This window comes from Oryzias melastigma, linkage group LG7, assembly GCF_002922805.2.
Source record: "Oryzias melastigma strain HK-1 linkage group LG7, ASM292280v2, whole genome shotgun sequence".
Taxonomy (NCBI): domain Eukaryota; kingdom Metazoa; phylum Chordata; class Actinopteri; order Beloniformes; family Adrianichthyidae; genus Oryzias; species Oryzias melastigma.
In genome coordinates, this window is record NC_050518.1 from 8641468 (window position 1) to 8658555 (window position 17088).

Genomic DNA, 17088 nt, shown 5'->3' on the forward strand with positions numbered 1-17088 from the left:
TTCCTCCCAACAACATCCCCAGTTTGACACTACTCCCATTTGGCTCCAGATTGTATGAAACACTATTTTTTACACAGAAATTTAGACCAATATGCCTTAAATTTAACAAGTCTCTGTAGAAAAAAAAACTTAAATATACTTTGTATTGTCTTGAAGATGAACATTTCTTATTAATAAACAACTGTTAAAGAAAAAGACGGGAGGATTCCAGTCAATTTCTGAAGCTTTTTTTGTTTTATTTCTTAATTTTTCATATAACTAATGTAAATCGGATATGTATTGCAGTAAAACAAAAAAGAAAGTGAAATGAGTTTGCATCTCTTCAAATGACAGACAAGATATCGTAAATGTCTACTATAAAAATCAATTTAATTATATCAAAAAGAATTAGAATCATAACAAAAACAGACGTGGGTTCTTGCCACCGAAAGAAACATTTGAGAGAAATTTACTTTCAAACAAAAATGAACAAAAAAAGAGGAAAGTCAGTTTTCCTCCTGATTGAATGAGGCATGGCTGATCAGTAAAAAGATGGGGGACAGAATTCAGAGTGACTAAAGCCCAGGCTGGAGATGATTACAAAAATAAAGAGTCATTAGCTGACCGGTCTCCTTCCAGGAAACACTAATAAACCTAAATTACAAACAGCTAAAAAAAAAAAATAAAGACAAATGTCAAACTCTCACAGAAATGTGTACCATCAATCGGTCTCCCTGGCCTCTCCTGAAAGCACGTACAATCAAAAGACAAAGAAAAACTAAAAAAACTTGAATGCAACCTGCTGATTACAGACTAGTTTCCCTCGAAGCTCGCCTTCACTCCCAACACGAAAGCAGCTTCTCCGTGTCGCAGAAAACTAAACCAAGGCCTCGGATTTTCCATCCCAGACTTCTCATCCTGGAATGGGGACTCGATTACAATCATCTTCATCCACTCACCGGTTCCACTTAAAAAAATGTTAAAAAGTACAGACTGGTTTGTTACGGATGCTTGTATTCCTGGGTATATTATCAAGACACTTTGTTAATAGGTTCATATATATGGAAATATATATATATATATTTTACTTTAGTCTGTGCAAGGAGGTTGAAGACAATCATTTGAATGCAGTTGCCGAGTCCTCCGTATGTACATGTGCAGTTAAACATCATTGCATTCCTCGGTCAGCCTCCCTTTAGACCTCCAGCAGCAAACGTCACGGAGAGACCGAGCTGAGTCAGCATCCAGGAAGAATTCATCGTTAAGAACCGACACTTCTCGCAATTACAAACAACTAAAGGTTTGGCAGCTCTTCCCTCTTTCTCTAGGGTGTAACATTTGTTCCCTAGAAACTCTACAAAGACAAAATAAAAAACATGGACTTTTGTTGTTCCTCTAAACCTTTTCCATATGCACAGAGGTAGTGGCTTTATGCGTGCGAGAGGAAGGAAAGTCGTGAGCTTGTGAGCAAAATTAAAAAGAACTGAATACTTTTCTATAAAAGGTTTCTTTTTTTTTTCTTTCCATCACCAGCAGAGTTTCGGTTTTTCCAAAGAACAAAATATAATACTGCAATCACTTAAAAAAGTAGTCCCTTCATTTTTATACATTTTGTACAGTGTTCCTGCTTTTGTTCCCCCTCTTTTGTTGCTTTTCTTTTAAGTAGGTAAAGGCATAAAGATGAAGGAGCGTGTGGGTCGGGAAAGGCGGGGCGGTGTGGCAGAGTTCAGGCCACGCCCAGCTCTACGCCAGCGGGTCGCTCATGTCGTCGTCGCCCTGGGACAGCAGCTCCTTCTTCTCGTCGGTGCTGGCCAGAGAGTTGCTGCTGTTGTGGGCGCCCATGTACAGGGTGGCGTACACCGGGTTGGTGAAGTTGGTGGGCTGTAAAACACAGAGAAAGGGACTCAAAATAGTGTTTTTTTTATTATTATTTTGTTGTTTTTAGGCTAAATTAACAAACTTGTGTTGTTTCTAGGACTTAATTTCTGCAGAGTTCATTAAAAAATTTCATCTAAGTTGTGGGTGGAACTGTTAATGTGGATCAAGCCGCCCCCACTTCCCATCACCCATCTATTTACACAATCTTCTAGCTTACAGCTCCCCTCATCACAACTTACCAACTTAAATTTTTCATCTGTTCCTGATTCACAACGATTTGAATAAACACTAACAATCAGCGTTTTAATCTTCATTTCCTTTATATATGTCCTCCATCATGAGAAAAATGCTACAAGAATGCAGATAAAACCGCCAAATGGTAACTGAGTCTGCAGCTCACCACTCCTCCCGGAGGTGAATCAAATGCAGAGAACACATTTCATAAACCTACTTTAAACCATACTTGAAATATGTGCAACCAACAACGAAATCCAGTCTTGGACGCACTTAAAACTCGCAGCAACGCGCATCTTGGCTGCACGTATTACGTATGACCAGCATGAATTTCCATCCTATGGACCAATAGGACTCAGATGTTACCTAAATGTGTGTTCATTTTATTCCAACATCGTTTTATTAATAAAAATTCAAAACAAAAAAAAGAGATGTGCTTTGTGTTATTAAGTATTACCACCTCACATGACCATAGCAGTCAAATTGACACCATGCTTTTTACAGGATAAGTCATATTTCACCATTCATTTTTGATTAATGTTGATCATCAATTAAAAGTTGTAAAATGTTACATTTAAACAACAAACAAACCAAATAAAAAAAAATTCAAACTTAAAAAACGTCAAAATTTGCTACATTATCCTCATCTTTCTCCTGCACTACTGTAATGTAGTTATAGTTTCATTCTAAACCCAAAGAAAGTCAAAAATTATAAGTAGAAAAAAATGAATAAAGATATATCATAATTGGAAATGGCCTGGTAAGATGAATATTCCATGAAAAAAACTAATTAGGTTATAATGTTTTGGTAACTGTTTAACACTCATTATTTCAGTTTCATTTTATGTTCTGATTTTTTTTTTTTTTTTTATCTTCCCAAATACTCTTAGCTCTTTTCAATATAATCCTAATTATAAAGACATGTTGTCTGAGCAGTACCGGTCATTTCACTGTTTGTGGAATTCCGGTTCAAATGTGAACCAAAGGCTGTAAAGGTCTTCTTCTTGGTGGTTTTAGTTGACTCACCTTGTCCGGGTCCAAAGTGAAGTCTGAATCCAGCAGCTCTCCAGCATCATCGTCCGGATCTCCCTCATAGATCTTATAGGCGGGGTTCCCGATCTCCACGTTCATGGCTCCGTTTGTCATTCGGTGGTGCTGGAAGCCCTTTGCACTGCAGGGAGACACAAATGTTTCATGAGCCAAATTAAAACAGAACAAAAAAAAATCTTATTTACAAAGTCTACACATCCCAAGACAACAGATCAAAGGCCGTCGAATGAGCCTTTGCATAAAAGGCCATTTGAGCGCGCCCTCAGACAGCTCTGCAGCATGTCCCTCAGCGAGAATGCTGGATTTCCCGTTGCAAATATTCGGCTCATTGCAGGTTGTTTTTTCTTTAAATGTACAACAGTACATTTGACTCTGCAAGGACAAACCATGAACCTAATATTTACAAACAAAAAAATAAATAAATTATGGGGATGCAAGGAAGACGGTAAATCCACTTAAAAAATAAAAGTCAGCGTTTTTCTAAGTTGCTGGGTGGGGTGGGGGGGGGGTGCCAGAAGAGCTAAACTGACCAACAGGACGACAAAGGGTCTGACAAAAAGCATAGCCAGTCTGACTGTAAAAGAGAGGGGGAAGGGGGGATGATTGCTCTTTGGTCAGTAGATAAATGACTTAATCCTATCGAGTTACCGCGACGACTGAGAACGAGATTTGCTCAGGAACAGAGACCTGGGAAACAGGAGATGGACAGTGATCAAAAGAAGGAGAGAAAACGGTTCAGGATTTGGAGAAGAAGTGAGAGTTCTGAGACTCACCCTCGCATTCTCCTCTTGTACCACAAGATGGCGCCAACCACAAGCAAAGCCAGCAGCAGCAGGAGGAGGACTGGGACGACGATGGATGTGTTACCTGAGACTGAAAAAAACAAGATAATTAGAGGAAACCCCAACTGTTTTCTCAGCAGAAATTATGGTCTGGAATGATGCGACTTACTGCTGGAGACGGGAAATTCCACAGGAGCAGCAATCTCACATTGATATCCTGTCCATTCATTGGGACAGCTACACAGAAAGAGAACAAGTGAGAGTTTAAGTTAGAATCAAAGAAGCATTTTCCTTTGGTTGATGGTTGTGGGCGGGGTCATATCTTACTTGCACTGAGGCAGCAGAGTGCGAGGGTTAACCGAGCACTGTCCATGTGTGCAGTAGTTCAAACAGGAGAAGCAGCTGGGCTGGATCTGGTCATTAGCACACCTAAACATGCAGAAGAAAAGTTTAAGAGATACATTTTTACAAATCAAGCCAAATCTAATAAATCCAAATCTCTGGAGTGTCCGGGTCACAGCATGCTTACCTGCAGGAGATTTCTCCTGTAGAGGAGGTCAGGCACTTGCCGGTTCCACAGAACTGGCATTTGTCCAGGTCGCACAGAAGTCCGATGTACTGACTGGGGCACTGGCAGAGTTTGGTTCCGTTTGCAGTTTGCAGGCAGGTCCCACCGTTATGGCAGAAGCCTTCACATTTAGCTAAAGACAGGACAGAGAATTTTTATTTTTGAAGAGTCCTACAGCTTTAAATTTGTTAAATAAACAAATCTCCTTAGAATTAACTGAAATCTAGAAGTTCCTATGAGTAGAGTAAGATTTGAAGGGTTTCCTGTTAAAACATTTGAATTAATCTGAAAAAAAGTATGCACTCTTGCAGAGTTTGACTGACACTCACTGAACTGGCAGCGGTCTCCCTGGAAGTCGGGTCTGCAGCTGCAGGTGGGCTGGTTCCCCATGTTCACGGAGCAGTTGCCTCCGTTCAAACAGTAGTCCTGACAGGTGTGCAGGTTGCAGTTTGGACCAGTGAAGCCTTTAGGACATCTGCAGGTTGGAGCACCTACAATGCAGGTAAAAGATACATAAGGAGACATAAGAAACTATAAAGTTCAGTAAAAGTTAAAGGATTATTTCTATACCGGCATTAAGGTTTTTCTGCTAGCTAAACCTGGATTTTCGATAAAAAGGGGAAACATTTTTTAGACATTTTAGATGTAAAAAACCTGCATGATTAAAGCAAATAATGTATAAAATACATTTTTTTTAAATACTTTTTTTTTGCATATTATTACATCAAAATGGAATACTACTTACAATATGATATACTTTTACTAAATATTTAATGAAAAATAAAAAAAATGCTTTTTTGACAAAAATTCAAAATGAAAACTTACAGGAATGATACACAACTATCATCAAAACAATAATAATAATAATAAAAATAAAATATGCTAAAGTGAAAGTATCCCATTAATATATCCTGATTACACCAGTCAAAAAGAATAAAGCCTCCTGACACCTCCCCGCAGGAGGATCTGTGGTAGCGCGGTCCCACCTGTGTGAGAGGCAGTGCAGGTGCCTCCGTTCCTGCAGTAGTCTCTGCACTGATTGACCTCACATCGCTCTCCAGCGTAGCTGGGCTGGCAGCGACACTTGGCCACCTGGTGGGCATTGAGGAAGCAGGTGCCGCCATTCTGACAGTGAACGTTGCACGGTCCCGATGGAGGAGCTGTGGAGAGGGGGTCAAAAATAACGGGATAAAGGTTTTTATGGAATAATAAGAATGTTAAAGTATATTGGGGCTGCATGTTAGCAAACTCACACAGAGGGGACTGAGTGGGGCCGACCCGCTCCACACAGGTACCGTTGTCTGCCACAAAGTTGTTGGGACAGGTGCAAACCGGCCCACTGGGGCTGAGCAGACACAGCCACTCACACTTCTTCTTGTCACATGGATTAGGCACTAAAACAAAGGAAATGGACACATTTTTAAAACGGTTAGCTCCTGTGATGCTAGCTGCTCCTCTCAGAGGGTCAGAACGCGGAGCACTCACTCTCTGGCTGCTTGTAGCGGTGATGCAGGACTATATCTGTGGCGTGGTTGATGCCTGTAGTGAGATTCTCCATTGGGCCTTTGCCAAACTTGTTGACCCGGAAGACAAAGTTGTTCATATATGTGACCCCGTATATGTAGTCCTCAAAGATGTCGATGCTGAAGGGGTGGAGCAGGTCTGGAACCGACACAGAAGAGATGAGCAACTTTGAAGCGTCACAGTTCTGACACTTTAGAAGCAGAAAGAACTCAACTGTTTTTGATGCCGGACACGGCGATGACTGGATCAGAACCATCCAGGCGAACGCTGCCGATGACCGACAGCTTAGCATCGGACCAATAAAGCCGCTCGTTGAAGTGGTCCACCGCCAAACCTGCAGAGGAGGAGGAGGGTGTTCAGCAGGGAGGCGCTGGAAAATCTGGACATATTATTTGATGGCGCCAACCTGTCGGCCATTGGATGTTTTCAAAGATGAGAGTTTGTCTCAGAGTGCCGTCCATGGCAGCGGTCTCAATTTTAGGGTGGTTTCCCCAGTCTGCCCAGTACATGGTTCTGAAGGAAAGCAACATTTGAGAACACGACACAAAAGACCTTCAGCAGCTGTCCGTCCAGCTCCTCCTTACCGCCTCTGTGGGTCCAGGACAATAGCGTGAGGCTCATCTATCATGCCAGAGATGAGGGTCTTGTAAAACTGGCCTGAAAGCTGAGCCACTTCAATGACATCTCGCCCAGAGTCGGTCCAGTACAAGTTGCCTGCAACCCAGTCCACGGCGATGCCCCGGGGCATCTTCAGCCCCTCAATCTGGAAGTCGGAAGAAATTCGGTCACACGCTGCTCGCATGGTCGGTGACCGACGATCGTGCACGCATGCGATTACCTGCAGGTTGGTAACTCGGCCCTCGCTCAGCCGCCGGTTTCGGTGAGAGTTGGTGGAAACTGAGGACGAGGACGGTCCAGGGAGCTCGCAGGATGAGATTTGGCGCGTGTGCCAGCTGGTCCAGAAGATGCGGTTGGACTTGATGTGCAGATCCATGGCATCGATGCGCACGCTCGCATCGCCCTGGAAGGTCTGCTCGTAGCGCCAGTGCGGCATCCCAGGGTCCAGGCTCCGGATCTCATTGTCATCGGCTATGTAGAGAACCTGCCGAGAGCTGTTTGTGTCTGAGAGAACAGAAGGAGACAGTGAGGATTCTGGAAACAAATGCATCCTCGGAGAACAGGAAGTCTAGAGCTACGTTCACATCAGGCATGTGATGCATCTGGTGTTAGCACTAGAATGTTGTTGCTAGGAAAGACCCGATCAGGATTTTTTTTGTGGACACGATCCGATTCAGAGTCATGTGATTGAGAATCTCCAATCCGATACTTTTGTATTATGTTTTAAGAATGAAGAAATGTAATAAACAGATTCAAGTTTTACCCTATTTTTATTTCATAAAAATCATTTTATCAGTTAAAACTAAAACAGAAAATTTCTGTGTAGTATCTTTGGGAAACAAGTAAAAATAGTGCAACTATTACCTGAATAAAATAACTATTATCTTGTAAATGTAGGTGATTATTAGTCATGTGACATCTTTAGAACTACTGAACATTTTTATACAAATGTGATTAAAATCTTAATTTAAAATTCTTAAAAATGAATGATGACTGTTGTAGCATAAATATGATGTTGAGTATTCATGATTGATGTCATTAGAACAATTTATTATTATTTTTGTTGTTTTTTTACTTCTTAAGACTTTAACATCTTTCTTAAGACATCACATTTTTGTTTTTTTTGCTACAGTAGTTACATTTTCTTAACTTCTATTTCTCTGTTAGAAAAAATAAAACAGGCATATCAAAGAACATCTCGGGTCCTAAGTGGTTAAATCATGGAGCAGCTAGCAGCTCAAAGTGGTTGCTTTAATGGCGTGAATGTAGCTTAGGACACTGATGAGGGCGTGGCTCACTGTCAGCCTTGCAGGTGTCGTTGATCTTGGTGAAGGTCTTGTGGCAGCTGCATTTGTAGGAGCCCTTCGTGTTGTTGCAGATGTGCGAACACACTCCAAACTCCAGACATTCGTTCTTATCTGGAAAACAGATGACACAATGAATCCCAGCATCGGCCTGAAACCTGAGCTGGAAATGGTCGGGTTACCTCCACACGTGCGGTGTCCGATCTTTTGGAAACCCGGTTTGCAGGAGCAGAAGGAGTCCGTGCCGTTGGTGACGCAGTGGGCCTCGTCTCCGTCTCCGCACTGAGTCCTGTTGTTCCGACAGTCATTCAGCTTCGTGTCTGGAATCGGTCAGTCAAAATGAGCGGGAACGTTCAAACAGAGAACACTTCAGAGCGGCGCTCTGTGAAGACGAACCGGTCTTGCAGTTGATCTCGTCAGAACCATAGTCCTCACAATCGTTGAAGAAGTTGCAGCGTAGGGTGGAGCTGATGCACCTCCCATTGGAGCACAAGAACTCATCCTTCTCACATGTGGGAGGAGCTTGCTTGTCACCTGTGGAGGAAACCACAACAATAAGTATTTCTCTAATCCAGATTGATGAACGGCAGACTTTAGTTTGATTAAGTCCACAGTTTACCGCAGTTCAGTTCATCCGAGTTATCTCCGCAGTTATCAACACCATCACATCTCTTTGAAATCTGCAGACAGACCCGGTCATTTTGGCAGCGGAAAACTCTGGTGGGAGGACACTGGAACCTTCCTGAACCAAGGAGGAAAACAGGAGGCAGCAGATGAAGAGGAAAGAACGCCAACAGAGGCACGGATGGAAATGTGTGCAATCCAACTCACTGCAGACTTCCGGATTCTCATCAGAGTTGTCTCCGCAGTCGTCTTCACCGTCGCATTTCCAGGACAGCGGCTTACACAGAGTGTTGTTGCACTGAAACTCATCCAGGGGGCAGTGACGCCCAACTGCAGAGACAAAAGTCTCATGGAACCACATTTCCGACTGGATTTTGCAGTGAGATTTTTCAGGCTATTCTAGACATATTTTTTTTTGGTTAAATAAACAGACCGGCTCTGTCACAGTTTTCCTCGTCGCTGCCATCCATACAGTCGGGATCGGCATCACAGCGCCAGCGAATGGGAATGCAGTGTCCGTTCTTACACTGGAACTGGTCGTTGTCACATTTCAGAACACATCCGTGCTATAAAAAAAAAAAATAAAAAAATTAAAGTTTAATGTGATATGCAAATTAAAACCCTGCTGTCTTCCTTCGTTAACCAAAATTAACAAAATTTATAATGCAAAAAAAAAAAGGGAGCAAGAATTTTCTTCTCATAAAAACACAAATGAATTCTGGTCAAAAATAAATAACTGTTTTTCCTTGTTTCACTAGATAACGTGTCAAAGACAAGGCCCAGGGGCCGGATCCGGCCCTCTTGGTAATTCTATCCCGCCCTCCACATCATTTTATTTTAATGTTATTAACAGCCCCATGTTATCTTGCGCTTATTTCTAACTTGTATAATTTTGACAAAATATATTTTTATGGAGAGTAAAATATTGAAAGTTATTTAAGTTGTTTTAGTTGATTAATTCTGGAATAATATTCCAGCCTTTTTTACTGTTCATATTTTTGTAAAAAAGTTACGGTTTTTAAGTTAAAAAAATTAGCATTCTTTGAGCTTTTTGGATTATTTTGGCATTTACTATGTTTTTTTAGCCCTTTTTGGAGTTTAGCTAATTTTTCAGCTACATGCTAGCTGTGCCGAGTTTTTTAGGCTGTTTTGGAGTTAGGCTTATATTTACATGCTAGCCATTTTGGCTAATTTAGGCTTTTTAAAAAAAAGTTTTTTAGGCTGTTTTGGAGTTTAGTTATTTTTCAGCTACATGCTAACTGCATTGGCTAACTGTCTTTGGCTAAATTTGGGGTTATTTTTTTAAGCCTATTTAGCAAATATTTCAGCTGTCTATCAGTTTCAGCGTTTTCAGCTATTAGCTTCAGTGATTTCAGCTATCAACTCCAGCGTTTTTAGCTTTCAGCTTCAGTGTTTTTAACTATTAATTTCAGCATTTTCAGCTATCAGCACTAGCATCTTCAGTGGCCGCATTCAGCTTACAGCATTCACACTAGCATTATCTGTGATAATGCTATACGTCTAGTTCATAAATATGTTAAAAAGATGGAGAACATGGAGAATTCCATTCATAAGTAACATAAACACAAGACTTGGCCTAAGTTTTCTCGCACCTCATCAGATCCATCAGCACAGTCGTGATCGCCGTCACACTTCCATCTGCCGGCGATGCAGCGGCCGTTAGTGCAGGCGAACTCGCTCTCCGAGCACTGGCGAGGCGCTGCGGACAGAGGAGCGGCTGTTCAGCATGAGGGAGGCCGTGTGGGCTCCAACCGTCATCTCTAAGCACAAACATCTAAGGGGCTGGACTGTAGACACTTCAGAGGGTTGATGAGAGACTGAAAGGAGCTTCTGTTCTCAATTACTATTTGTGGCAAAACAAACACCAATCAGAAAGGTTTGCAGCTCAGCTTGCAGCCTCTCACGGGTCAGGGGTCATCACAGAAAAAGTCGGACACAAGAAGACAGAACGGGGGCGTGACACTCAATGTGGGAGGTGGAATAACTTACCACTGGCTCAAACCAACAGGACAATATGGAATGAAACAAATACCAGATGAAGTGAGATGCTTCAGAAATGACAGTGAACACACAATGAACGTACATCTGATAAGTGAAGCGGCACTTTAGAAGTTAAAAGGTGCAAAAGTGAGAATGTTAGACAAAACATGAGGAGGGATCTGTGTCTCACAGACACTCACAGCACTTCTCCTCGTCAGAGTTGTCCCCACAGTCGTTGTCATAGTCACACTGCCAGCGGCCGGGTACACAGCGGTTGTTTTTACAGCGGAACTGGTATGGCTCACATGTCCGCTCAGCTGTGGAAGTGGGAAAAAAAGTGTTGATTGCCAAAGAAACCCATCAGGAAATGTGTGTTTATGATTAAATCATTGAAAAAGGTCTTACCACACTCCTCTTTGGGTTCATCGGATTCATCTCCGCAGTCATCCTCGCCGTCACACTTCCAGCGAGCGGGAATGCAGCGCCCAGAGTCTTTGCATCGGAACTCATCCACGCCACACGTCATCTGGGCTGGAAACAGAAACATTCGGGGACAGCTAGCCCATCAGGACGTGTCAGAAAAATGTAATTAAAAAAAAAAAAAGAGAAGAAGAGTCATACTGCAGTTGGCGGGCTCATCAGATCCATCCACGCAGTCGTTGTCGCGGTCACAGACCCACAGGCGGGGGATGCAGCGCTTGGTGATGGCACACTGGAACTGTGTGGGGGCGCACGTCACCTCCGCTATTGGGAGGAAGAGAGGCGTAGGTATGGTGTAATGCAGGCGGAAAGAAAGCGTAGAGAGCCAAACTCACGGCAGTCCTTCTCATCCTCCCCGTCTCCACAGTTGTCCTGGCCGTTACAGCGGAAGATGCCTGGGATGCAGCGGCTCGGGTGGGAACATTTGAACTGGCTGGGCAGGCAAACGTGGATGTCTGTGGAGCGGCACCAAATAAAATCAGCCTCTAGAACAGACTATTTGACAGAAAGGCCAGACGAGGAGCAGATGAGGGTTTTGGTAGAAAGCATTAACATGAAATCTGGACAAAAACATGCTTGAATTTTGATTGAAAATTATTATATATACTTTAAAATAGAACATTTTGATTTTTTAATTTTAATCTGTGGCTTTTGTTCACATTTGAGTGTCAATTGGACATTGGCTTGATGTCCCTTAAAATAAGAAAAATAAAAAATAAAAATTAATAGAAATTCTGCAGTCATGTGGTGCTTGAATGATTGGAAAAATGACAAAATCTTCCAACTCCACATGAATGCAGAAAAATGTTCTGCACCTAGACAAAGGTCAATGGATTTGTAGTTCATCATCTTAGGGGAGACACCAGAATAACTGAGAAAATAAAACATTATTAGGGATTATCATTGCAATTCATTCCAGTTTAGCAAGTCAGATCTGCTCTAGAACTTCTCTGAAAGTAATATTGAGGATTTTTGGATTGCACACAGTCCTAATCCCACATACCACAGTTGGCCTCGTCGGAATTGTCTTGGCAGTCGTTGTCTCCATCACAGATGTAGGCAGGGTTGGTGCAGATGCCCGTGCCGCACTGAAACTGTCCCGGTCTGCATTTGAATTCCGCTGTCACATAAGGAGACGAGACCGTGTTGGATTTGTTCATCTTTTACTAGATGATACATGAATTGTAACTTTTCAGTTTTATCTAGATGGTCATCTCCAAACTTACGGCACTCTGCTGGCTCATCAGACCGGTCCCCGCAGTCGTCCTCCGTGTCACATTTCCACCAAAAAGGAATGCACTTGTCGTTTTTGCACACAAACTACAAAATGAAGATTCATGAGGAGATTAGAAACGATGAAGCTCTAATGTGAAAGGTCAGCAGTAGTGGCGCCACATTCTCAGCCTTCACACCTGACTGGCTGTACAGTTGGATATGCAGGTACGCTGATCATTGGCCAGGTAGAAGTTGGTGGGACAGGCACACTTGTAGCCCCCTCCAGGCGAGAGGAGGCAAAGGTTACTGCAGCCGCCGTTGTTTGTCTGACATGGATGGTTGAGCACTGAGGAGGACACGGAAAGAAAAACAGCTTTTAACACCAGGTTTTTCCCCTGAAATCTGGAGTTTTTCTGCATCACAAACAAACAAAAAATGTAATAAAAGTAGCATTTAAAAAAGGATTGCCCTTCTTTTGGAGGGAAAGTGTCACCTGGAGGCTGGCGGTAGGGATGGTAGATGTGAATGTCCATGGGTCGATGCAGGGTGGAGATCAGGGTGGTCTTATTGGTACCCTGAGTCTTATGAGCTCTGTTGATGGACTTGGTCTCCCAGTCGGTCCAGTAGATGTACTCCTCAAACAGCGTCATGGCAAAGATGTGAGGAATGTCCTGGTTAAGAACTGCAAGGAGAACACATAAAACGTTTCATAAACAAAGGGATAAATCATGCAAACATCATGGCTTGATGATGGAGTACAGCCACTTAAACGTCCTGCACGGCTGGCGTAAAACAGATGCAGCGAGGAGGGCCTCCGTGCATTTTATGACGGGATCCTCACTTCATTAGGTTTTACTGTAATTGTACATCCTGCAGCCTCATATACATCCCATGCACACACATTAACACAAGAGTGAACACCTTTGTTTGAAACAGCTCAGCAGGAGCGCTCAGCATCGATCTCCACCAACAAATTAAACAATTAAAGTGTCAGGACAGTTGTGCAGTCCGAGCATGGATCCAGATATTAAGCAGCTTAACTCAAAGCGTCCTTTAATCTTCTCATATCTGAATGAAAGTCAAGCGTTTTAGAACTAAATTATTTTTGCTCAAAGGTGTGTTCTAGTCTTTTTCCAATGACAGCATTTGGATATTTTTACTGTATTTTTTCATTAGCAGCATCAGCAGATGATTCAACAGACATTATAAGGTCAAACTACCCTTTTAGTGCCTTAATTTCTTCACTTCCAATAGAGATGCATCACCATGGCAACTGGAGACACAAACTATGATAACTTGGACTTAAAGCCCCACTCCAATCATCTTTAGATCTATTTTAAAACTGTTCACGATACTCTTTTATTTATGATGTTGACATTGTTTTTGCAATAAATAAATAAATAAGATCAGAAATTCATTTCCCATCATGCCTTTGTTTGCACACTCTCCCAAAAGATTACAGCCCCTCATAACCTCAAAACAAATATTACCAATTAACAAAACAAAAATAGTGTTGAAGCTATTCAACCGTACAGTTTTGAGTCAGTTGTCAGCTCAGACGAGGAAAACAAGAACATACATGGACCTATTTGTCTGGGGTTTGTTTTCAACTGGATTTTCTTGTCTGCTCCTGATTCACCTCAAATTGAATAAATAAATAATAAATAACCCAATTTTAATCTTAATTTACTTTCTCTATCATGAGAAAAAAGCAACTAGAACACGTTAAAAACACAATTTTCATTGGAGAGGGTCTTTAAAATCAACATTAAAAACATTCTTAGAAAATAGACCAAAACAAACTAAAGTAAAAAGGGAAAATAGTTCTTTGATGCAAATATTGCATTTATTTTACTGACCTGCATTAAATCCAGTTGCTGCATTTATGGTTATAAATGTAACGATATTGAATTATTTAAAAATATATTTTTAAATAACGAGCTTAAAAGCAATAAATTAACTTATCTTTCCAATTTTCAAAAACCTTCAGAAGTAGGTTCAGAAAACCACACGCACTTATAAAATCTATTTGACATGAATTCCTTTGTTTATATCCTGTATCAAAAGGGAGCTACTGCATTAATACCCACTACAGATGTGCAGAAGCTTAGATTCTTTAGGTGAATTTTAGGAAAAGTTGTTACTATTTTCTGTAATTTCTGTGTCGGCTGATGTGAGCTGGAGAAGGTTGGAGTCTCTCATAAGATTGAAGAGCACAGAGTGGATGTAAAACATGGACGAATTTCATTTGTCCATTTTGAGAAGTATGAATTAGTCACCTAATGCCAGAATAAGGAGTGAAAAACTAAATTATATACAAAAAAAATCATAGATTTATTTTTATTTTTATTACATTTTAAACGATTTACTAACCTGACACATGCATCTTTGCTCATTAGAGCTCATGAAACCACCAAAAACAAGTCTCCTCCATACCTGTGTGTCTGCTGCTGCCGTCCAGACTAGCAAACTCAATATAATCCTCTCTGGCGTCAGCCCAATAGATCCGGTCATTGATGAAATCCAGGGTTAATCCGTTGGGCCAGGTGATTTTATCCTTCACGATGACGCTCCTGTTGGTACCGTCCATCCCAATCCTCCCGATGTGGGGGTTATCTCCCCAGTCGGACCAGTACAGGTAGCTAACCATCAGGTGAAGAAGGCATCACTTCAACAGCTGTTTCTTTTTTAAAAATATAGATCATTGGGATAAGTTTTCTCACCCGTAGCGGACGTCCACCGCCACGGCCCGCGGCTCCCTGAGGCCGCTGTTGACCAGCACGGTCCGGAAGGCCCCGTTAAGTTTGGACACCTCAATGGTGTCCCGGCCTTTGTCGCACCAGTACAAGTTCCCACCGACCCAGTCAACCGCCAAACCGTCAGGATTGCTCAGGGAAGTTCGGTGCAAAACCTGCACCAAAACGCATCGGTTAATCTGTGATGCAATAAAGGCTATAAAAAGTCAGGTATCCCTGCTGACCTCCATGTTGCTGCCGTTCATGTGCATGCGGCGGATCATGCTGCCCTGCGTGGTCACATCCGTCCAGTAGATCATCTCCTCGGCGTAGTGGAAGTCCAGAGCCACTGCATTGTTCAGACCCTGCAGACAAGTTTGCACAAATAAATATGGAATCCCAGTAAGATTGGCTTTAAATATTCCCTGGATCTTTACCTGCTTTATAAGCGTGTAGTTGGAACCGTCCAGGTTGAGTTTTCTCAGGTAGTAGCGGTTGGCGAAGATCAAGTAGGGCTTCACGTCTTAAACGACAGACAAAAAAAGTCTGTAGAGAGAGGAGCTGGGGATCTGTCAGGGAAGGAAGCTGCTACCAAACTGCTTTACCTGACGTAGACTTGCAGATGGTGGGGTCGTTGGGGTTGAGCTCGAAGCCGTCCACGCACAGACAGTGGAAGCTGCCGTGCGTGTTGAGGCAGTGCTGGGAACAGGGGTAGGTGGTCGTGCACTCGTCTATGTCCGTGCACGTCTTCCCGTCGCGCTTCAGCTGGAAGCCAGGGTGGCACCTGCACTGAAGTGACCAAGACAGCAGTTTGGTTACAATCAAGAAGAACCACTTCTTAGTTTTAGGACTAAATAAGTACATTTTTGTAACCAAAACTTGCTGTTTTTGATGGAGTTTTTCTTCAATTACACAGTAAAAAACAAATACAACAGCTGATTTTTAATAAACTATAAAAGTACCTTAGGAATGTATGAAAAAAAGCATTATTAAGACACTTCTGCCTTAAACAGTGATGACATCAGCTCTACTTTTCAGGTAAACATGGCTAACCTTGAAGCCGATCTTGAGGTCGTCACAGAGCTGCGTGCAGCCGCTCAGCTTGCTGTTGAGACACTCATTAATGAAGCAGTTGAACTCATCAGAGCCGTCCCCGCAGTCGTCGTTGCGATCGCAAAGCAGAGTCTCGTTCAGGCACTTCCCGTTCCGACACATGAAGGCAGACTCGTTACACTTCCTCTCTGCAACCACAGACAAAGTCCACATTAGAGCACTAGCCCCTCTTCAAGAACAAAAATACTGGATCCCATCTACAATAAAATATACATTTTCTGTGGATGTCCTTTGGCCAGGCTCCAGCTGTTTTCAGCAAAACTCAAGGCTGTTAGAGAGAACTGGGCTTTAGTGGCTATGCTTGACAAACGCTGGGATTCCTTTAATTAAATCAATGCAAAGCTTTTATCATACAGTTAACACGGCAAGCACCATTAACTCCAAATAGGAAAGGTTCAAATTAGGACGAGTCAGCTATGAAACCCCAAGATAATCCTCTGATCGATGTTTTTCTGAATGAAAACATTAATCTTTCCTGAACAACATTCCTGAAAAACTGGTTTTCCTGATGTTTACTTGCCTCATTTGATCAAAATAATCTCGACTGGAAAAATGTGATTTTTGACATGAAATGTGAAACAGAGAAGTTTTAAGCAGCACAATTTTTAGGCTCAGATATCAAAATTCAAGACTTCTTTGAAAGCTTTTCAAGGTATTATTTCCAAATTCATCAATCTACCTGCAAAAAGTAAAATAAAAACTGAACATCTGACTTTGATTCAAATTTAACTTTTTTAGAACAGAGTTTCCAAGTAGATGATGCATCTTAGAAAACATCAACATAATTGCAAAACTTTTGACTGAAGGAATGAGAATTGTTTTCCTTGACAGAAAATCATAAGGGATACCAGCAGCTGAAAATGTGAAAAGTAGAAACTCCTTTGTCTGTTATTTGTGTACCTGTCCCTCCAGGATGTCACAACAACCCAATGAATCTTGGGAAATGCAGTGCAAAAACCGTGGTGCTGGTGATGGACAGACAT

The 17088-nt window shown here is 42.1% G+C and overlaps 1 protein-coding gene across 1 annotated transcript in view; it reads right to left on the reverse strand.

Annotated features, from left to right (window-relative positions):
- Nucleotides 1-211: 211 nt before the first annotated feature.
- LOC112159445 (low-density lipoprotein receptor-related protein 1) overlaps nt 212-17088 on the reverse strand; it is an 84521-nt gene continuing 67644 nt past the window's right edge. Inside the window, exons 55-89 of the mRNA XM_024293496.2 lie at nt 16046-16233; nt 15598-15781; nt 15430-15515; nt 15238-15357; nt 14981-15168; nt 14694-14899; nt 12751-12939; nt 12455-12603; nt 12269-12362; nt 12046-12162; nt 11378-11497; nt 11184-11306; nt 10968-11093; nt 10763-10879; nt 10175-10281; nt 8995-9127; nt 8769-8891; nt 8557-8679; nt 8334-8471; nt 8120-8257; nt 7932-8051; nt 6854-7137; nt 6600-6778; nt 6422-6528; nt 6230-6349; nt 5977-6153; nt 5745-5885; nt 5478-5651; nt 4821-4982; nt 4453-4624; nt 4251-4352; nt 4093-4160; nt 3915-4014; nt 3118-3262; nt 212-1860 (exon numbers count right to left, since the gene is read on the reverse strand). Of these exons, the coding sequence (XP_024149264.1) occupies nt 1723-1860; nt 3118-3262; nt 3915-4014; nt 4093-4160; nt 4251-4352; nt 4453-4624; nt 4821-4982; nt 5478-5651; nt 5745-5885; nt 5977-6153; nt 6230-6349; nt 6422-6528; nt 6600-6778; nt 6854-7137; nt 7932-8051; nt 8120-8257; nt 8334-8471; nt 8557-8679; nt 8769-8891; nt 8995-9127; nt 10175-10281; nt 10763-10879; nt 10968-11093; nt 11184-11306; nt 11378-11497; nt 12046-12162; nt 12269-12362; nt 12455-12603; nt 12751-12939; nt 14694-14899; nt 14981-15168; nt 15238-15357; nt 15430-15515; nt 15598-15781; nt 16046-16233 (4958 nt within the window). The 3' untranslated portion in view covers nt 212-1722. The remainder of the gene's footprint in view (nt 1861-3117; nt 3263-3914; nt 4015-4092; nt 4161-4250; nt 4353-4452; nt 4625-4820; nt 4983-5477; nt 5652-5744; nt 5886-5976; nt 6154-6229; nt 6350-6421; nt 6529-6599; nt 6779-6853; nt 7138-7931; nt 8052-8119; nt 8258-8333; nt 8472-8556; nt 8680-8768; nt 8892-8994; nt 9128-10174; nt 10282-10762; nt 10880-10967; nt 11094-11183; nt 11307-11377; nt 11498-12045; nt 12163-12268; nt 12363-12454; nt 12604-12750; nt 12940-14693; nt 14900-14980; nt 15169-15237; nt 15358-15429; nt 15516-15597; nt 15782-16045; nt 16234-17088) is intronic.